At 42.9% G+C, this 23,214-nt stretch overlaps 1 protein-coding gene across 1 annotated transcript in view; it reads left to right on the forward strand.

Moving 5' to 3' along the window:
* LOC126426517 (uncharacterized) overlaps positions 1-23,214 on the forward strand; it is a 433,256-nt gene that overhangs the window by 105,352 nt on the left and 304,690 nt on the right. Inside the window, exon 6 of the mRNA XM_050088422.1 lies at positions 14,383-14,427. Within this exon, the coding sequence (XP_049944379.1) occupies positions 14,383-14,427 (45 nt within the window). The remainder of the gene's footprint in view (positions 1-14,382; positions 14,428-23,214) is intronic.

Raw genomic sequence — 23,214 nt, forward strand, 5'->3', positions numbered from 1 at the left:
CATATTTAACTGCAAGAATGCAGAAGGTTGAAATTAACAGTACAGATAGTCGGTCCTTTGTCAACTTGAGCCATTTTCCATATTTACACACAACTTGTGCTTTACCTTGGAGAAGGAATTGTGTAGTCTGTAAGTGGTAAGTGCGTTCTTGTGTGTCCTGGAAATTTAACGAAGCAAGCCTTCATTCCATTAGAAGACCCGTGTTTGGTGAGTTTCGTATTTATACTCGGTTATTGCGCAGATATGCACTTTAGATGCAGCCGCGCCAACTCGTGCTTATAGGATCCTGCTACAAAATTTAATAAATATCATTATCGAAAGTTGTTGTTGTGGTCTTCAGTCCCGTTTGTTTGATGCAGCTCTCCATGCTACTCTATCCTGTGCAAGCTTCTTCATGTACCAGTACCTACTGCAGCCTACATCCTTCTGAATCTGCTTAGTGTATTCATCTCTTGAACTCCCCCTACGATTTTTACCCTCCACGCTGCCCTCCAATGCTAAATTGGTGATCCCTTGATGCCTCAGAAAATGTCCTACTAACCGGTCCCTTCTTCTAGTCAAGTTGTGCCACAAACTCCTCCCCAATCCTATTCAATACCTCCTCATTAGTAATGTGATCTACCCATCTAATCTTCAGCATTCTTCCTCAGCACCACATTTCGAAAGCTTCTATTGTCTCCTTGTCCAAACTATTTATCGCCCGCCAACGTTTCGCTTCCATACATGGCTACACTCCATACAAATACTTGTGATACTTAAATCTATACTCGAAGTTAACAAATTCCTCTTCTTCAGAAACGCTTTCCTTGCCATTGGCAGTCTACACTTTATATCCTCTCTACTTCGACCATCATCAGTTATTTTGCTCCCCAAATAGCAAAACTCATTTACTACTTTAAGCGTCTCATTTCCTAATCTAATTCCCTCGCCATCACCCGACTTAATTAGACTACATTCCATTATCCTCGTTTTGTTTTTGTTGATGTTCCTCCTTTCAAGACACTGTCCATTCCGTTCAACTGCTCTTCCAAGTCCTTTGCTGTCTCTGACAGAATTACAATGTCATCGGCGAACATTAAAGTTTTTTTTTCTTCTCCATGGATTTTGATTCCTACTCCGAATTTTTCTTTTGTTTCCTTTACTGCTTGCTCAATATAGAGACTGAATAACATCGGGTATTGGCTACAGCCCTGTCTCACTCCTTTCCCAACCACTACTTCCCTTTCATGTCCCTCGACTCTTAGAACTGCCATCTGGTTACTGACAAATTGTAAATAGCATTTCGCTCCTTGTGTTTTACTCCTGCCACCTTCAGAATTTGAAAGGGAGTATACCAGTCAACATTGTCAAAAGCTTTCTGTAAGTCTACAAATGTTAGAAACGTAGGTTTTCCTTTCCTTAATCTTTCTTCTAAGATAAGTCGTAGGGTCAGTATTGCCTCACGTGTTCCAATATTTCTACGGAATCCAAACTGATCTTCCCCCACGTCGGCTTATACCAGTCTTTCCATTCGTCTGTAAAGAATTCGGGTTAGTATTTTGCACCTGTGACTTATTAAAGTGATAATTCGGTAATTTTCAGATCTGTCAACACCTGCTTTCTTTGGGGTTGGATTTTTTTCTACTACCTGTATCCCGCATAGTGTGCAGGGTCGGCTGTGTTAAGTACGGATTTGGCATGATTAATTGTAAGGGATGGCAAATGCCCTCTGCCCTTCCTGCTCCTGATTTCAAATGCCCCCATAAATGAAAGTCAAGAGGGTTCAGGTCAGGAGAGCGTGTAGGCCACGGAATTGGTCCGCCTCTACCAATCCATCGGTCACCGAATCTGTTGTAGAGAAGCGTACGTTCGACTGAAATGTACAGGAGCTCCATCGTGCATGAACCACATGTTGTGTCGCACTTGTAAAGGCACATGTTCTAGCAGCACAGGTAGAGTATCCCGTATGAAATAATGATAACGTGCTCCATTCAGCGTAGGTGGAAGAACATGGGGCCCAATAAAGACATCACCAACAATGCCTGCCCAAACGTTCACAGAAAATCTGTGTTGATGACGTGATTGCACAATTGGGTGCGGATTTTCGTCAGCCCACACATGTTGACTGTGAAAATTTACAATTTGATCACGTTGGAATGAAGCCCCCCCCATAAAGAGAACATTTGCACTGAAATGAGGATTGACACATTGTCGGATGCACCATTCGCAGAAGTGTATCCGTGGAGGCCAATCAGCTGGTGATAGTGCCTGCACACGCTGTACATGGTACGGAAACAACTGGTTCTCCCGTAGCACTCTCCATACAGTGACGTGGTCGACGTTACCTCGTACAGCAGCAACTTCTCTGACGCTGACATTAGGGTTATCGTCAACTGCACGAAGAATCGCCTCGTCCATTGCAGGTGTCCTCGTCGTTCTAGGTCTTCCCCAGTCGCGAGTCATAGGCTGGAATGCTCCGTGCTCCCTAAGACGCCGATCAATTGCTTCGAACGTCTTCCTGTCGGGACACCTTCGTTCTGGAAATCTGTCTCGATACAAACGTACCGCGCCACGGCTATTGCCCCGCGCTAATCCATACATCAAATGGGCATCTGCCAACTCCGCATTTGTAAACATTGCACTGACTGCAAAACCGCGTTCGTGATGAACACTAACCTGTTGATGCTACGTACTGATCTGGTTGATGCTAGTACTGTAGAGCAATGAGTCGCATGTCAACACAAGCACCGAAGTCAACATTACCTTCCTTCAATTGGGCCAACTGGCGGTGAATCGTCGAGGAAGTACAGTACATACTGACGAAACTAAAATGAGCTCTAACATGGAAATTAAGCGTTCCCTGACACATGTCCACATAACATATTTTCTTTATTTGTGTGTGAGGAATGTTTCCTGAAAGATTGGCCGTACCTTTTTGTAACACCCTGTATAACAGCCGTACTTCTGACCCGACTGTCAAATATGACTACCTGCTCTTATTTGGGATCTTGAGGAGGAATGGCCTGCCATTCCTCGACATATATTCAGTCACTTCACTGAAAGTGTGCCTCGCAGATGACAAACCATCTTAATGGCGGAGGGTGTTACCACACCCGATATTTGTGTTCGCTAATAGATGTTCCGCATCTTTATCATGAGGCTGTCTAGACCTTGTGAAATGACCAAAATGAGAAGGTCATAGAAATTAAGAGGTCAAACAGGACCTTATCAACACCTGTTCCTCCGGCGCGACACTTGAAGAAAAGAGTGGGGGATTTTGTTTACTTATAGATGCAATCAAAGTCTTATGACATATTCTAGCGCAAAGAGGGTGAACAAAATCTAAAAAGTTTTTATATCTATATAATACTGCTGTTTCACATTTTATAGCTAGTTTGACAACGCATGAACCTGTGTTCAGTGTATGCCGCCTTTAGGATGAAGCATATGTATTTCACATATTTTCATATAGATTACTAATAAGCTTGTTTAAACATTGCATTTATTTTTAGCTTTTAATATAAATTTTGTCTTGTATTGTTTTAGAATCTGAAGATAGTGATTGTATGGCCGAAACCGAGAAAAAAAAAAGACTGTCATAAGAATGTGTTTGCGTGTATAAATACCAGGTGTACCGGTATGAAATGAGCGTTAAGATACAAATGCGTCGATAGGAGACATTTGTTGTGAACGAGCCTTACTTTTTTTTTGTTTGGTTGGTATGACATCTGTCAAAGGTATTTAGTATACATCAAGTCATGGAACAAACAACATTATATGTTTTCATCGTGTTAACAATGTCAGATTTTGTACCAGAAAGTGATGATTTGCGGAAAGCATTAATTTTTTGTTTTCATTTGAAAAAAAGTGCTGCAGAGTCGCATCGAATGCTTGTCGATGCATATGTTGATCGTGATCTATCAGAAGCAACACGCAAAAGATGGTTTCAACGGTTCAGAAATAATGATTTTGATGTAAGAAATGAAGAACGTGGAAGACCACTAAAAACGTTAGAAGACGCCGAATTGCAAGCAATATTGGATGAAGATGATACTTTGAGACAGAAGCAAATGGCAGCAATGCTAAATGTTGCACAACAAACAATTTCTGACCTTTTGGAAGCTATGGGAAAGACCCAAAAGTGTGGAAAATGGGTGCCACATGAATTGGATGAAAGACAGATGGAAAACCGAAAAAACATTTGTCAAGTTTTGCTTCAAAGACATGAAAGAAAATCAATTTTGTATCGAATTGTTACTGGCGATGAGAAATGGATTTATTTTAAGAATCGTAAACGAGAAAAATCGTGGGTTAATTCGGGACAACCATCACCATCGACAGCAAAACCAGATCGATTCAGCAAGAAGACACTGCTCTGTGTTTGGTGGGATCAGAAAGGGTTTGGTGTATCACGAGCTTCTAAAACCCGGTGAAACTGTGAATACTAATCAAAAGGTTCAAAAGGCTCTGAGCACTATGGAACTTAACATCTGAGGTCATCAGTCCCCTAGAACTTAGAACTACTTAAACCTAACTAACCTAAGGACATCACACACGTCCATGCCCTAGGCAGGATTCGAACCTGCGACCGTAGCGGTCACGCGGTTCCAGACTGAAGCGCCTAGAACCGCAACGGCCACACCGGCCGGCGAATACTAATCGCTACAGACAACAAATGATCAATTTGATCTATGCATTGATCGAAAAAAGGCCAGAATGGGCCACAAGACGTGGCAGAGTAATTTTTTTACACGACAATGCACCTGCACACGAAGCAAAACTGATTCAGGATACATTCAAAACACTTGGCTGGGAGATGCTACCCCACCCGCCGTATTCACCAAACTTGGCCCCTTCCGACTGCCATTTGTTTTCATCAATGGGACACGCACTGGCTGAGGAACATTTCGATTCCTACGAAGAAGTCGATTATTGGGTGTCTGATTGGTTTGCTCCAAAAGACGAACATTTCTATTGGCGTGGTGTCCACAAATGGCCAGAAATGTGGTCAAAATTTATAGAAAGCAATGGTCAGTACTTTGAATAAAATTTTTTTACTTTTCAACTCAAAATTAGTGTTTCATTTTCACAACAACAAAAAAGACGTTCATTTCATACCGGTACACCTAGTAAACAAAAAATTTTGGAAAATAATCACTCACTACATTGACAAAATGTCGTTTTTTTTTTCGAACAGTGGGGAAGTGATAGAGTGGTACAAAATTACTCGCTGTGACACAGCATAAAGTGCCTCAACGGAGTTACGTCGTGATTATGATGATGGTGATGGTGGTTGTGATGGTGATGGTGGTTGTGATGGTGGTGATGGTGATGGTGGTTGTGATGGTGATGGTGGTTGTGATGGTGATGGTGGTTGTGATGGTGATGGTGGTGGTGGTGGTGTTAGTGCCAGTGTCAGTGGTAATGACACGTGACCTTGAGGCAGACTTTGTTCGCTGGCTGGCGGTAACGTGCAGTGGGGTCTCCAGATGTGTCCCGGAATAGCGCAGGGAGCGGCAGGAATAACCGGGGAGCCGCTCCTGTGGCAGCGCTGGGAAGCGTGGGAGGCCCGACTATTCCCGGACACGCACTCAAACACACGCACACGTGCGTATTCCACAGCCAGCGGCGTGCAGCGGGCGTCGCAAAGACGGACCTGCAAGTCACTTCTCTACATCTACATCTACATTTATACTCCGCAAGCCACCCAACAGTGTGTGGCGGAGGGCACTTGACGTGCCACGTAATTACCTCCCTTTTCTGTTCCAGTCGCGTACGGTCCGACTGCCGGAAAGCCTCCGTGCGCGCTCTAATCTCTCTAATTTTACATTCGTGATATCCTCGGGAGGTATAAGTAGGGGGAAGCAATATATTCGATACCTCATCCAGAAACGCACCCTCTCGAAACCTGGACAGCGAGCTACACCGCGATGCAGAGCGCCTCTCTTGCAGAGTCTTCCACTTGAGTTTGCTAAACATCTCCGCAACGCTGTCACGCTTACCAAATAACCCTGTGACGAAACGCGCCGCTCTTCTTTTGATCTTCTCTATCTCCTCTGCCAACCCGATCTGGTACGGATCCCACACTGATGAGCAATACTCGAATATACGTCGAACGCGTGTTTTGTAAGCCACCTCCTTTGTTGATACACGACATTTTCTAAGGACTCTCCCAATGAATCTCAACCTGGTACCCGCCTTACCAACAATTAATTTTATATAATGATTCCACTTCAAATCGTTCCGCACGCATACTCCCAGATATTTTACAGAAGTAACTGCTACCATTGTTTGTTCCGCTACCATATAATCATACAATAAAGGATCCTTCTTTCTATGTATTCGCAATACATTACGTTTGTCTGTGTTAAGGGTCAGTTGCCACTCCTTGCACCAAGTGCCTATCCGCTGCAGATCTTCCTGCATTGCTCTGCAATTTTCTAATGCTGCAACTTCTCTGTATACTACAGCTTCATCCGCGAAAAGCCGCATGGAACTTCCGACACTATCTACTAGGTCATTTATATTTATTGTGAAAAGCAATGGTCCCATAACACTCCCCTGTGGCACGCCAGAGGTTACTTTAACGTCTGTAGACGTCTCTCCATTGAGAACAACATGCTGTGTTCTGTTTGCTAAAAACTCTTCAATCCAGCGACACAGCTGTTCTGATATTCCGTAGGCTCTTACTTTGTTTATCAGGCGACAGTGCGGAACTGTATCGAACGCCTTCCGGAAGTCAAGAAAAATAGCATCTACCTGGGAGCCTGTATCTAATATTTTCTGGGCCTCATGAACAAATAAAGCGAGATGGGTCTCACACGACCGCTGTTTCCGGAATCCATGTTGATTCCTACAGAGTAGATTCTAGGTTTCCAGAAACGACATGATACTCGAGCAAAAAACATGTTCTAAAATTTTACAACAGATCGACGTCAGAGATATATGTCTATAGTTTTGCGCATCTGCTCGACGACCCTTCTTGAAGACTGGGACTACCTGTGCTTCTCACCACAGCAGGCTCTCCCAGCCAGCCTCCGATTACGCAATGGTGACACGTCAGTTTTTAAAGAGGGAAACACAAATCGGCGTCAGTTAAATGAGGGTCGGAACTTCAGTAGTGGCATGACAGCCATGGAGACGCAACGCAGCGCACTCAAATAACGGTGCTCATAGCGCACGTTAGGTTTCGTTTACACTGGCCGTACTTTACAGCAATGTGCGGCCATATTAGTGTTTCCGTCAACATTGCTGCAACGTTGCTACATAACATGGCAATGTTCTTGTGCGACCAACCAATATTCCTGATAAAACAGCTGTTGCAAGTACACAACTGGCCATTAAAATTGCTACACCAACAAGAAATACGTATGATTAACGGGTATTCATTGGACGAATATATTCTACAAGAACTCACATGTGTTTACATTTTCACGCATTTCGGGTGCATAGATCCTGAGAAATCAGTACCCAGAACAACCACCTCTCGCCGTAATAACGGCCTTGATACGCCTGGGCATTGAGTCAGAGCTCGAATGGCGTGTACAAGTACAGCTGCCCATGCAGCTTCAACACGATACCACAGTTCATCAAGAGTAGTGACTGGCGTATTGTGACGAGCCAGTTGCTCGGCCACCATTGACCAGACGTCTTCAATTGGTGAGAGATCTGGAGAATGTGCTGGTCAGGGCAGCAGTCGAACATTTTCTGTATCCAGAAAGGCCGTACAGGACCTGCAGCATGCGGTCGTGCATTATCCTGCTGAAATGTAGGGTTTCGCAGGCATCGAATGGAGGGTAGAGCCACGGGTCGTAACACATCTGAAATATAACGTCCACTGTTCAAAGAGCCGTCAATGCGAACAAGAGGTGACCGAGACGTGTAACCGATGGCACCCCATACCGTCACACCTGGTGATACGCCAGTATGGCGATGACGAATACACGCTTCCAATGTGCGTTCACCGCGATGTCGCCAAACACGGATACGACCATCGTGACGCTGTAAACAGAACCCGGATTCATCCGAAAAAATGACGTTTTGCCATCCGTGCAGCCAGGTTCGTCGTCGAGTACACCATCGCCGGCGCTCCTGTCTGTGATGCAGCGTCAAGGGTAACCGCAACCACGGTCTCCGAGCTGATAGTCCGTGCTGATGCAAACGTCGTCGAACTGTTCGTGCAGATGGTTGTCGTCTTGCAAACGCCCCCATCTGTTGACTCAGGGATCGAGACGTGGCTGCACGATCCGTTACAGCCGTGCGGATAAGATGCCTGTCATCTCGACTGCTAGTGATACGAGGCCGTTGGGATACAGCACGGCGTTCCGTATTACCCTCCTGAACCCACCAATTCCATATTCTGCTAACAGTCATTGGACCTCGACCAACGCGAGCAGCAATGTCGCGATAAGATAAACCACAATCGCGATAGGCTACAATCCGACCTTTATCAAAGTCGGAAACGTGATGGTATGCATTTCTCCTCCTTACACGAGGCATCACAGCAACGTTTCACCAGGCAACGCCTGTCAACTGCTGTTTTTGTATGAGAAATCGGTTGGAAACTTTCCTCATGTCAGCACGTTGTAGGTGTCGCCACCGGCGCCAATCTTGTGTGAATGCTCTGAAAAGCTAATCATTTGCGTATCACAGCATCTTCTTCCTGTCGGTTAAATTTTACGTCTGTTGCACGTGGTCTTCGTGGAGTAGCAATTTTAATGGCCAGTAGTGTATTATCGAGACGACACGAAGCTCGTACAGTTCGCCCTTGCTCGTGCTCCCAAAGCGGAATAGTTCTGTCCGTTTTGTGTTACACTCCCGTCAAATAAATACTGTAATAATGCCGTAAACGGACAGGCCAGAAAAACTGGACGGGTTTCTCCAACGCTTCCATGGTGTTAAAATATTATCATCGACCGAACTCCGATTGAGCTTTTTGCAGATAGGCCTCGATCAGTCCTGCAGGCACTATACTGCGTTCCTATGTTACCAGTTCCGCCGCCTTCCACTCCGGTTAAACATATGTTATGCTGCGTTCATCAGAGGATTGATCAGGTATATTACCCGATGATTTAAAAGCACGAGTTACGATATATGTCAATGAGATTTTAATCGCTGAAAAGCCCTGGGGGGAACATAACTGGGTCCTCAACAGACTTTTTTACGTCTTTGCAGAGGCTGGGGGAACCGTCAACCTAGAAAAATCACAATTCGGACGCAAAGACATCAAATGTATGTGGGCATTTTATCTGTGCCGACGGGATCCGCACCGACCCAGATAAAATCGCGGCTATAGCCGAATGTGCAACTCCCACAACAAAAAGACAGCTGAGGGCATTTATAGGGCTTTGTAATTTTTACAAAAGATTTATCATCGTGGAGCTATCATCCACGCGACGTCTGTGTTCACTGACAAGTAAGATTACCGTCTGGATATGGCACCAAAAAGCAGATAACGAAATTAATAGCTTAAAGAGAGCATTAGTCAACGCACCCCTACTTTCACATCCCGACTTGAATCATCTTCCCAATACCTTCACGTACCGTTCGGTAGTCACCGTGCCATAGAGGAATATCGCACCGATTATTCCGTGACTGGACATCGCACACCACACAGTCACTCGTTGAGGTTGAAGAGACTTCTCGATCGCGAAATGCTGCTTCTCAGTTCCCCAAATGCGCCAATTTTGCTTATTGACAAACCCATCCAAATGAAAGTGCGCTTCGTCGCCAAACCGAACCATGCATGAGCGCACTAATTCCCATCATGCTCCGCGGCCAAACGTACAGTTTGAACGTCCTAATCCGTTTAGAAGTTACGGTTTGATTTCATATAATTCAATAATTAAAATTAGAGGCTTATCTCACGAGGGGTAAGATAGATACTGATTACAGGAAAATTAAAGAGACCATTGGCGAAAGGAGAACCACTTGCATGAATATCAAGAGCTTTGATGGAAACCCAGTTCTAAGCAAAGAAGGGAAAGCACAAAGGTGGAAGGAGTATATAGAGTGTCTATACAAGGGCGATGTACTTGAGGACAATATTATGGAAATGGAAGAGGATGTAGATGAAGATGAAATGGGAGATACGATACTGCGTGAAGAGTTTGACAGAGCACTGAAAGACCTGAGTCGAAAAAGGCCCCCGGAGTAGACAACATTCCATTAGAACTACTGGCGGCCTTGGGAGAGCCAGCCATGACAAAACTCTACCATCTGGTGAGCAAGATGTATGAGACAGGCGAAATACCCTCAGACTTCAAGAAGAATATAATAATTCTAATCCCAAAGAAAGCAGGTGTTGACAGATGTCAAAATTACCGAACTATCAGTTTAACAAGTCACAGCTGCAAAATACTAACGCGAATTCTTTACAGACGAATGGAAAAACTGGTAGAAGCCGACCTCGGGGAAGATCAGTATGGATTCCGTAGAAATGTTGGAACACGTGAGGCAATACTTATCTTAGAAGAAAGATTAAGGAAAGGCAAACCTACGTTTCTAGCATTTGTGGAAGGAGTATATAGAGAGTCAATGACAATGTTGATTGGAATACTCTCTTTCAAATTCTGAAGGTGGCAGGGGTAAAATACAGGGAGCGAAAGGCTATTTACAATTTGTACAGAAACCAGATGGCAGTTATAAGGGTGGAGGGGCATGAAAGGGAAGCAGTGGTTGGGAAGGGAGTGAGACAGGGTTGTAGCCTATCCCCGATGTTATTCAATCTCTATACTGAGCAAGCAGTAAAGGAAACAAAAGAAGAATTTGGAGTAGGTATTAAAATCCATGGAGAAGAAATAAAAAGTTTGAGGTTTGCCGATGACATTGTAATTCTGTCAGAGACAGCAAAGCACTTGAAAGAGCAGTTGAACGGAATGGACAGTGTCTTGAAAGGAGGGTATAGGATGAACATGAACAAAAGCGAAACGAGGATAATGGAATGTAGTCGAATTAAGTCGGGTGATGCTGAGGGAATTAGATTAGGAAATGAGACACTTAAAGTAGTAAAGGATTTTTGCTATTTGGGGAGCAAAATAACTTTTTGATGGTCGAAGTAGAGAGGATATAAAATGTAGACTAGCAATGGCAAGGAAAGCGTTTCTGAAGAAGAGAAATTTGTTAACATCGAGTATAGGTTTAAATGTTAGGAAGTCTTTTCTGAAAGTATTTGTATGGAGTTTAGCCATATATGGAAGTGAAACGTGGACGATAAATAGTTTAGACAAGAAGAGAATAGAAGCTTTCGAAATGTGGTGCTACAGAAGAATGCTGAAGATTAGATGGGAAGACCACATAACTAATGAGGAGGTATTGAATAGAATTGGGGAGAAGAGGAGTTTGTGGCACAATGTGATTAGAAGAAGGGATCGGTTGGTAGGACATGTTCTGAGGCATCAAGGGATCACCAATTTTAGTATTGGAGGGCAGCGTGGAGGATAAAAATCGTAGAGGGAGACCAAGAGATGAATACACTTAGCAGATTCAAAAGGACGTAGGTTGCAGTAGGTACTGGGAGATGAAGAAGCTTGCACAGGATAGAGTAGCATGGAGAGCTGCATCAAACCAGTCTCAGGACTGAAGACCACAACAACAACAACGAGAAACTATACCATAAGGGGGCGCTGTAAAGCAAACCCGCCCTCTATGCGAAAAGACACAGCTGAAATAAAAATGAGAAGAAAGAATGACATACAAAGTAAGGTAAAATATAATGGTATAATACTAAAATATTTACATGAAATGGGTATGTCATTTACTGTACGCTAGATGGATACAAACACAGTTTTACGGTTTGGTATTATGATTGACTTTTGACAAAGATTTTGTCAGCCACATAGTACAGTTATATACGCCAAAAGGCGATTGTACAAATTAGTAAAAAGAAACAAACATAGATGAAAAGCACACCATCCAAAAAATTTAAAAAATTTTTTTTAAATATTTTTAATTATTTATCATAATTTTATCCAAGAGCAAAAGTTAATTTTTAGTGATTTACATAAGGGTTTTTAGTTGTTTGCCTTTTGATATTACATTTATGTGTTACAACATGGTATATTGTAGATATAAGTTTAACAGCGTCAATAATATGAAAATAACTTACAGTTTAACATTGTATAATGTCTGCTTCTGTTGTGCAGTTAGTATTCACAATGTACATCTTTAATTTTGCGATACATACTGGGATATATACATAGTCACACACTTTTTCGCACATTGTAGTAGCAGAACGTAAACATGCAAAAGATTCTCGTTCATACAGATGTTCTACCTCTAAATATAATCGATTTTCTTGTTTCACAGAAAATAGTATTATTAGTACACAAGTATTATTAAAATAATTATTTGTCACCATGTTGTAGGTTGTCAGCTGTTTGTACTATTATATATTTGATTCCTCAGGAAAAAAATAAACTTTTAAAGGTGTAGAAAAAATTGTGGCTGTTAAACTCTGTTTGTTCATTCAACAATTTTTCGGAATATTTTTCTTTATTTCTAACTGTTCTAGTAGATTTTTACTGTTGGGTTCTGTGTGAAGTACAGTTAGGCTGTTGTGGATGTCGTCAGGTCTGTGTTTATACATTTGGTTAGCTATTGTAGATTTTTCAAAATGGTTTAGCCGAAAGGCTTCCGTGTGTTCTTTATACCGTGTGTGGAAGGTACTTCCAATTTTTCCTATGTAAAATGCAGGGCAACTGTTACATCGTAATTTATATATTCCACTGTGTTGTGTTATTGGCTTGTTTGTGTTCACTGTGTGAGGTAAGTGGTATCCAAGTTTGCTGTTTGTGGAGAAATGTATTTTAATATTGTTTTTTTTAATAAGTTAGCTATTTTTTGTGGTACTGTGCCTAAGTATGGAATACTTGTGAAGATTTGTTTTGTGTCGGTAGTTTTCTTTTCAGTGTTTTTGTGAGTGATGTTGGTCTGAATTTTTCTAGATAGTTTATCAATTGATTTTACAGAGTAACCACTATTTACTGCAATTGCTTTGATAGTATCTATTTCTTGTGTTAGTGCCTTGGGTTTTAAAGGTAATGAATGTGCCCTGTTCAACACTGATCTAAATGCAGCATACTTATGTGTGTTCGGTTGGTATGAAGATTCATGTATTGTGATGTCAGTGTAGGTTGCTCTTCGGTAAATGTACAAGTTATGTTCTTTTTGTTCATTCACAATTGTGAGGTCTAAAAAATTTATGGATTGATTTGTTTCATGTTCTATTGTGAACTTTATTTTATTGTGGAGTGAGTTGAATGATGTGAGGAGTTCTTCATCTTTAGTGCCATCAAATAAGTGTCATGTACATATCTCTTGTAATACACAATTTTTTGAACAAGTTTATTTTCTCTTTTGAAGAACTTATTCTGTAGGTGGTTGATGAAAATGTCAGCTAGAAAACTTGACATGCAGCTACCCATAGCTAAGCCTTCGTTCTGTTGATAGATTTTATTATTAAATGAAAAGTAGTTGTGGCACAGTACTAGTTCAAGTAGATCTACCAACTCTGTAGTCTCTGGTATGGTTAGTTTTTTGCGTGTGATGGAATTTTTTCTAATAATTTCAGTTGTCTCTTTAGTAGGTTTATTTGTGAACGGGTTGATAATGTCAAATGAGGCAAATCTAGCTTCTCTGGGGATTTTTACATCATTGATGAGTGTTGTTAACTCATGTGCATTCTTTGTTGTGTATGTGGTTTCAAAAGTGTAAAATTCTCTGAGGATATTATTTAACAACTGTGAAAGTTTATATGCAGGTGTGTTCTTGGAGTTAACAATTGGTCTAATTGGAGAGTTCTGTTTATGGATCTTTGGCTATGCTCTGAGTTTGGGGGCAGTGGGATTCATTAATGTGCAACTTTTCATTTGTTTATCAGACAGGAGGAAGTTACATTGGTTATGCATTTTCTTCAATTTTTTCTGAAACTTAGTGGTTGGATCATGGTTCAGTTCAGTAATGTTATTTTATGAGAAAAAAAATTAACAGTTTTAGTGATGCAATCATTTTTATGAAGAATGACCGTGGAGTTTCCTTTATCTAATTTCACAACAAGAGCATCATGTTCATTGAGTTTGTGTTTCAGTTGTTTCAACACTTTGTTTTCTTCAAAAGTTGTGACTGAAGGCGGTTTGTTCTTTATTTTGCGAAAGTAAAACAGTCGCGGACGAAACACTGAAAAACAATGGATAAAATTAAGGTAAATAAAACATGATTTTGCGACTGGTTGCCGCATATTTGGTAATTTTATGGTTTACGGTCGCTGCACGACTTAGGAACCACATGGAGCCCACCATTCATAAGTTCAATGATTGTCATCCCGTATTATTTAAAGTTATGTGCTGCCGTCATTTCCTTTTCTCTGCTCTCACTCGACATAACCGATTCGTTTGTCTTTTACAGGTGCAGACCATCGCCAAGTACCTGCGGAGCAAGGACAGCAACAAGGTAAGACAGTGCGCCCTTTCTCGACCTACGTTGTACCCATCGACGGTCGCATGTTCTCTAAAGGAGTACAGCAGTTGAACAAGACGAGCATGTTGTATAATTCAATGCCTGCTCCAGCCTCAGCTATCTGCCACAGTTGTATTTGCTGTGGCTTCACTGTCCCGTAAAACTCTTCAAAAGATTTCCATTTTCGCCATGGGCTGTACGTCTATTAGGAATCCACTACTGCACTTTCAGACTTTTGGTCAATATCATATGGGTCACACCTACGGACAATACGTACACAAGGTTAAACATACCACTAACACAATACATACATTTTTCTCTTTCTCCATCCTAATTCCCCCTAACAACATCAGTTTTTTGTCCTGTGTAATCCGTGAAAATTCCAGTAGTGTGCAAATGGATACGCCAGATTGATACATACTTTGCAAAGAGAATGCGTAGTTCCACAACTCTTTTCTTCTCCGCATCAAATCATTTCTGAGAGCTACTGCGTTTCCAATTGAATGTTGGAAAAGTGTGAAGTGTAACGGCTGCCAAATATTTTCTGTCGGTTGCACTCCGCAGCTATGATAAATTTAACAAACGACGTCATGTAACAGCGTAAGCTTCAGCTTTATTCAGTAACCGACTGGTTTCGATGAAAGACTTTTTTTCCAGCGCAGCTTGGTTTAACGGAAATAGTTCATAGAAATACAGTGAAGTCAACACAGGATCACAATTTACGTTTCGGAGCCTTAATTATTGCATTCTTTCGACTTGTCAGTACCATTGTAATTGTTTATTCTGAGTAGTCGTGGATCCGTGCGAAACTTTCGCTATTTCAAAGTTTTACATAATGACGGTATTTAGAATAAGTGTTGTCTTTGGGATAAAATAATAACAGTATTTGGAATATGCGTTGCCGTTGAGATAACGATAGTCGAGGGAATGGAGAGAAAACATCTTTGAAAATGAACCGAACGACAAAGAATATATATATATATATATATATATATATATATATATATATATATATATATATATATATATATGACAGATCGTCCCTTGAGTAAAGTAAAGAAAAAAAAGATCTTCAGGCACGTGTTCATTGCTCAAAAACTTGCTGTAACGATATGTGGTGATCACCCACGACCATCTTGTAAACGTAATTATGTTTAAGAAGTTTGGCATTCAGACTACAGCTTCAGAGTATATTTTTTCGCTCATCAAGTTTATTGTAAGTAACCCACTCCTCTTGACCTACTTAAACATAACTAACCTACGGACATCATACAGATTCATGCCCGAGGCAGGATTCGAACCTGCGACCGTAGCGGTCACGCGGTTACAGACTGAAGCGTCTAGAACCGCACGGCCACACCGGCCGGCTAACCCACTAGAGTTCAAAAGGAACGACTATGTACATAATTGCAATAGCAGAAGGAAAAATGCCTGCCATTACTTTATATTAAGGTTGTCTTGAGCACAAGAAGGGGTGAGCAATTTTTGTCGCAGCATTCTTCATATGCGACAAAAATTTCTGATAACTTATCAGTGATATAAAATGTCTGACAGGCAGAAAAAGGCAAAATCGAAAACAGACTGAGAAAGTTTCTCCTTGACAGCTACTTCTGTTCCATAGAACAATTTATGTTATTGGAAGCCGGCCGAAGTGGCCGTGCGGTTAAAGGCGCTGCAGTCTGGAACCGCAAGACCGCTACGGTCGCAGGTTCGAATCCTGCCTCGGGCATGGATATTTGTGATGTCCTTAGGTTAGTTAGGTTTAACTAGTTCTAAGTTCTAGGGGACTAATGACCTCAGCAGTTGAGTCCCATAGTGCTCAGAGCCATTTGAACCATTTTGTTATTGGAAGCTGCAAAAGCTAGGAACTACTGATTCACATCTATATAACTTATAAGAACTTAGAAATGTTCAGCATGAACCGTATTTACAAATTAATTTGCAATTTGCAAACGAGTCGTTCCACATCATTATGAGTTACCGTGCGAAATGATCCATGGAACATGAAACTAACTATAACTCATTTGTAATGTAATCAGACGTTTGAATATATTTTCCACATGGGAGGTCGATTCTTTAACTAATTGGTCGGCGGTGGGAGGAAGTTGTGAGGCTTCTGATAATTACCTAATGCCTGTTATTCCACAGCCGCGGTAGTAATAAGAGGACGCACCGATGGGGCTTTTTCTCCAGGGGAACCACAAAATACTACGCTAACGACGGCCATCCATCACCTAGAGGCGCCAGTCAAAGTTCATTCAGGCCAGAAATTCCTAGAATCCGTTCTGCGAAAATGCTTAAAAAAAACACCGCTTCTCCTGTCCCCGCCTTGCCACTGTACGAGTGTAGACCACGCCCCCCTCTTTCATTCGGGGGGATTCCCCGGCACCGCCCACCTGCGCTCGTACCCACAGTAGTGGGCGTGGCTTTTAGGCACCACCAGCCCCCGTGACCACGCCCCCTTTTCTCGGCGGTGACCTAGTAACCCAGTAGACACGCCCCCGGCACTGTACTCCATTGGCCGTACCTCCCCTTGCTACAGGACCCGCACCCCACGCCTCTTAGCTCCTCCGCCCCCGCAAATCTCCACCCACCCCTCATCACCCCCCCCCCCCCGCCCCTCCCCCGGGACGTAATCTCTGATGGGGCGGAACGCAAATTACCCTGTTTGCCCGCTCCGGCGTCGGGGCGCGGGACCCGCCGGTGGTAAACAACGCTATTGAAGGCGCGGGCGGCGGTTCCGCCGGCGTCGACCGAGGCAGTTTCGATTTCTCCTTCCGGATTTCTGCTTTCGGCTTCCTTCTGATGCCATCTCGGGCAAGTTTCCTTCCGTCTCTCTGCCTCCCAGCTCCCAGGGCAACTTCCCGCGAAATAGAGCGAAAATACCAACTTCCAGCATGCTGGGATAGCTGTGGGCGGACAACTTCTGTTAATCAGTACAACGAAGAAACCAGTCCAGAGTTACAAAATTCTCAATTTTTTTTGTTTTTTTGTTATTCATTCGATGACTAGTTATGGGCCGGGACCTATTTTCAGCCAGCCGAGGTGGCCAAGCGGTTCTAGGCGCTACAGTCTGGAACTACGCGACCGCTACGGTCGCAGGTTCGAATCCTGCCTCGGGCATGGATGTGTGTGATGTCCTTAGGTTAGTTAGGTTTAAGTAGTTCGAAATTCCAGGGGACTGATGACCTCAGAAGTTAAGTCCCATAGTGCTCAGAGCCATTTGAACCTATTTTCAAACCATATTAACATAGTAAAAAAATGATACTTCCTAAAATTTAGAAACCGTGTCAAAAATATGTTTCCGCTGATCGCGTGCACGTTTTTGACATGGTTTTTGCAAGTTCGCAAATAACATTTTTGATTCTGTTGCGATAATTCTAAAATGGCTCCCGGCCGGAAACTAGTCATCGAATGAATGACAAAAAAACTGAAATTTGTTACTTCCGATTTTTTTAAGTAGGATAATTATGAAAGGTTTAACATTCTCTTCTATCGCATACTTTGGTTGGTTGGTTGGTTGGGAAAAAAATGGTTCAAATGGCTCTGAGCACTATGGGACTTAGCATCTGATGTCATCAGTCACCTAGACTTAAACCTAACTAACCTAAGGACATCACACACATCCATGCCCGAGGTATGATTCCAACCTGCGACCGTAGCGGTCGCGCGGTTCCAGACTGAACCGCCTAGAACCGCTCGGCCACACCGGCCGGCAGGGACTTAACATCTGAGGTCTTAGTCCCCTAGATTTAGAACTACTTAAACCTAACTAACCTAAGGACATCACACACATCCATGCCCGAGGTATGATTCCAACCTGCGACCGTAGCGGTCGCGCGGTTCCAGACTGAACCGCCTAGAACCGCTCGGCCACACCGGCCTGCAGGGACTTAACATCTGAGGTCTTAGTCCCCTAGATTTAGAACTACTTAAACCTAACTAACCTAAGGACATCACACACATCCATGCCCGAGGCAGGATTCGAACCTGTGACCCTAGCAGCAGCGCGGTTCCGGACTGAAGCGCCTAGAACCGCTCGGCCACAGCGGCCGGCGTTGGTTGGTTGATTTGGGGGAAGGGGACAAAACAGCGAGGTCATCGGCCCCATCGAATTAGGGAAGGAAGTCGGCTGTACCCTTTAGAAGGAACCATCCCGGCATTTGCCCGAAGCTTTTTAGGGAAATCAGGATGGCCGGACGCGGTTTTGAACCGTCATCCTCCCGAATGCGAGTACATTGTGCTAATTTCCCATACGTCAAGCAACGATTGTTAAGATTCCGGAAACAGAGATCTTGTGAAACAGGGTCCTTTCCGTTCGAAAAACTCGGGGACGTGGTCGCGTGTCGTTTTCGACAGCTGCTGACTTCTTTCTCAGATATGTAGAGGATACTTTTGTTCTTCAGGATATTTTAGTTACGTCGTTGCAACTACAAAATATCCTTTTTTTTAACCGCACGCGTTTTCTTTATTGGGGTAAAAGCATCATCAGTGGTCTGTCATTAAGTTAATTACATTTTGATTTGTTTCAAAAAAAAAAATGGTTCAAATGGCTCTGAGCACTATGGGATTTAACTTCTGTGGTCATCAGTCCCCTAGAACTTAGAACTACTTAAACCTAACTAACCTAAGGACATCACACACATCCATGCCCGAAGCAGGATTCGAACCTGCGACCGTAGCGGTCACGCGGTTCCAGACTGAAGCGCCGTTAACCGCACGGCCACACCGGCCGGCATTTGTTTCAAAATTGAAAAACAGTTCGATAACAATATGCTGGTTTTCCCTCACTGGGTAAAAACCAACATGTTGCAACCGAACTGTTTTTCAGTCTTTAGTAGTAAGTAGAAACCAACATATTGTTAGCGAACTATTTTCCGTTCTTAAAGAAAATCAAAATGTAAGTAATTCCATTTTACTTACTTACTACGTAAAAACCAACACATTGTTACCGAACTGTTTTTCGATCGTAAAACAAATCGCCGGTCGCTGTGGCGGAGTGGTTCTAGGCGCTTCATTCCGGAACCACGCGGCTGCTACAGTCGCAGGTTCGAATCCTGCCTCGGGCATGGATGTCTGTGATGTCCTTAGGTTAGTTAGGTTTAGGTAGTTCTAAGTCTAGGGGACTGATGACCTCAGATGTTAAGTTCTATAGTGCTTACAGCCATTTCATCCATTAAAACAAATCAAAATGTAAATAACTTAATTCGAGACTTTTTGTATCTTTACTAGTAAGTAGAAACCATCATATTGTTAGCGAACTATTTTTCGATCTTAAACCAAATCAAAATGTAGATAATTTTATTTTATTTTACGAGGGCAGTTCAATAAATAATGCAACACATTTTTTTTCTCGGCCAATTTTGGTTGAAAAAACCGGAAATTTCTTGTGGAATATTTTCAAACACTCCCGCTTCGTCTCGTATAGTTTCATTGACTTCCGACAGGTGGCAGCGCTGTACGGAGCTGTTAAAATGGCGTCTGTAACGGATGTGCGTTGCAAACAACGGGCAGTGATCGAGTTTCTTTTGGCGGAAAACCAGGGCAACTCAGATATTCATAGGCGCTTGCAGAATGTCTACGGTGATCTGGCAGTGCACAAAAGCACGGTGAGTCGTTGGGCAAAGCGTGTGTCATCATCGCCGGAAGGTCAAGCAAGACTGTCTGATCTCCCGCGTGCGGGCCGGCCGTGCACAGCTGTGACTCCTGCAATGGCGGAGCGTGCGAACACACTCGTTCGAGATGATCGACGGATCACCATCAAACAACTCAGTGCTTAACTTGACATCTCTGTTGGTAGTGCTGTCACAATTGTTCACCAGTTGGGATATTCAAAGGTTTGTTCCCGCTGGGTCCCTCGTTGTCTAACCGAACACCATAAAGAGCAATGGAGAACCATCTGTGCGGAATTGCTTGCTCGTCATGTGGCTGAGGGAGACAATTTCTTGTCAAAGATTGTTACAGGCGATGAAACAGGGTTCATCACTTCGAACCTGAAACAAAACGGCAATCAATGGAGTGGCGCGACATCCACTCCCCTACCAAGAAAAAGTTTAAAGCCATACCCTCAGCCGGTAAAGTCATGGTTACAGTCTTCTGGGACGCTGAAGGGGCTATTCTGTTCGATGTCCTTCCCCACGGTCAAACGATCAACTCTGAAGTGTATTGTGCTACTCTTCAGAAATTGAAGAAACGACTTCAGCGTGTTCGTAGGCACTAAAATCTGAACGAACTTCTCCTTCTTCATGACAATGCAAGACCTCACACAAGTCTTCGCACCCGAGAGGAGCTCACAAAACTTCAGTGGACTGTTCTTCCTCATGCACCCTACAGCCCCGATCTCGCACCGTCGGATTTTCATATGTTTGGCCCAATGAAGGACGCAATCCGTGGGAGGCACTACGCGGATGCTGAAGAAGTTATTGATGCAGTACGACGTTGGCTCCGACATCGACCAGTGGAATGGTACCGTGCAGGCATATAGGCCCTCATTTCAAGGTGGCGTAAGGCCGTAGCATTGAATGGAGATTACGTTGAAAAATAGTGTTGTGTAGCTAAAAGATTGGGGAATAACCTGGTGTATTTCAATGCTGAATAAAACAACCCCTGTTTCAGAAAAAAAATGTGTTGCATTACTTATTGAACTGCCCTCGTACTTACTAAGTAAAAACGAACATATTGTTACTGACATATTTTTCGATCTAAAAACAAATCAAAATGTAAATAACTTAATTCGAGAGCACTGACGATGCTTTATCTCAATAAGCGAAACGCGGCTGGTGAATTAACACGCATTTTTTGTGGTTGCAACGACAGAACGAAAACACCCTCAAGAACCGGAAAGCAACTACGGACAATGTGGCCACACAAATGAAGATGCTTTTGTTGTTTGGCCTCGTGGCAGTGAGAATTTACCGGCTTTTTACAACACCTGAATCCATTCCACCCGAATATTTGCTTCACGATGGAGGTAGAAAGCGGTGGTTGCCTTCCCTTCCTTGATATGTCGCTCAGGAAGAAGGTGGTTGGTACGTTGCGAAATACCAGATGCAGGAAGCTTACTGACTCTGAATTGTAACTCCAGTCTGATAGTTGTCACCATCTGGCTCAACGTGAAAATGTACTCCGTAGCTTGGTTCATCTCATTTCGGACCTTGAGAGTTTGCCAGCTGAGTTCGCCCATCTCGAAGTCACCTTTCCTCAGCATGGATATAGTGTATGATAGGTCTGACGTGGGTTGCACTATCGACCAACGGGTACCGGGTGAGTGAGTGATAATAATACCCAAGTGCGGCTTGTATCACGACACAGGTAGCATTTCCCATGAGTTCCGTCGTATTTTGAGGCAATACGTACATCAAAAAAAGTTTTGCATCACCTTGTAACGCTGCCGCCCTACTCGGACGTACGTTAGCTCTATAAAGCCTGCCGGCCGAAGTGGCCGTGCGGTTAAAGGCGCTGCAGTCTGGAACCGCAAGACCGCTACGGTCGCAGGTTCGAATCCTGCCTCGGGCATGGATGTTTGTGATGTCCTTAGGTTAGTTAGGTTTAACTAGTTCTAAGTTCTAGGGGACTAATGACCTCAGCAATTGAGTCCCATAGTGCTCAGAGCCATTTGAACCATTTGAATCTATAAAGCCTGTACTGTAATAAGTTCACGGGCTTCACCTTATAAACAAGGATTTTAGTACATTAGTTGACCGCGTGTACCTAATAGAAGCAAGATCGGACTTATACTCAGTCAATAACTACAGTGATGCATCAAGCAAATGTAAAGTATAACTACTCGTTCGCATGGACAAGAAGTACACACAGTAGATGCTACCTATAATTAATAATTCGGTCGCCAGCCTACTTAGGCAATGAGTGAGTTTTTCCTTGTACAAGTGGGTGCATGTACAAGCATAACTACACGTAGTAACGTTGCGTTATATGGCAAAGTTTGGAACAAAAAAAAAAAATCCACTGAACTAAAGTTTTCTCTTTTTGTACTAATTTGGACGAGCTAAATTTACACAACACCACACAGCAATGATTACTACGAACTGCATTTTGTATGTTGAGCAGACTGAAATCGGGCATAGATTGCCCTAGCATCGACAATCTTGAAAGTACACACACAATATCACTATTAATGATGGAAAAACACTAATACACTTAGGATTAATATAGACTTAGCTTTACTGGTCAAATCTGATCAATACATTTCAAGGTTTGAAAGAATGGACAAAAGAAGGGGGGGGGGGGGGGGCCCTGAAACTGTTATGGTCGTTATACTGAAACTATTAAGTACTGAAGGCAAATTTACACTCAAATTTAGCAATCTATGGATAACTACTCTTTTGTCTCACTTCTGAATAATTTAACTGTCATTATTTCTGTCTCAAATTAATAAAATAACATCGCTAACTCAATCCAAAAAACTCTCTTCCAATTTAGTCATGCTTTTGTTCTTTACCAATATTCGCAATAAGACACAGGACTTTAGACCCCTTTACGGCATAGATTAATCTGCTGATAATTTTCATTAACACTAACATTAAACTTTCAGTTCAGGATACTCGGGTTGCACAATACGAGGTAAGGACCCTGTCTAGGTCAGTGATCAGGATAAGTCACGGCTAAGCCAATGCTGGTAAAAGTCACGTTATTATTGAACAGTTAGAAACATTTTCGACACTGGTCCACACAGATACACTTCTAAAGATGAAATAAATGTTTGACCTGTGCAAGTCGGTGCGGCGGATGGCGGGCAGCGAGATAGCGAGAAGCACGGCACAC

Source organism: Schistocerca serialis, chromosome 11 (genome assembly GCF_023864345.2).
Source record: "Schistocerca serialis cubense isolate TAMUIC-IGC-003099 chromosome 11, iqSchSeri2.2, whole genome shotgun sequence".
Classification (NCBI taxonomy): Eukaryota; Metazoa; Arthropoda; class Insecta; order Orthoptera; family Acrididae; genus Schistocerca; species Schistocerca serialis.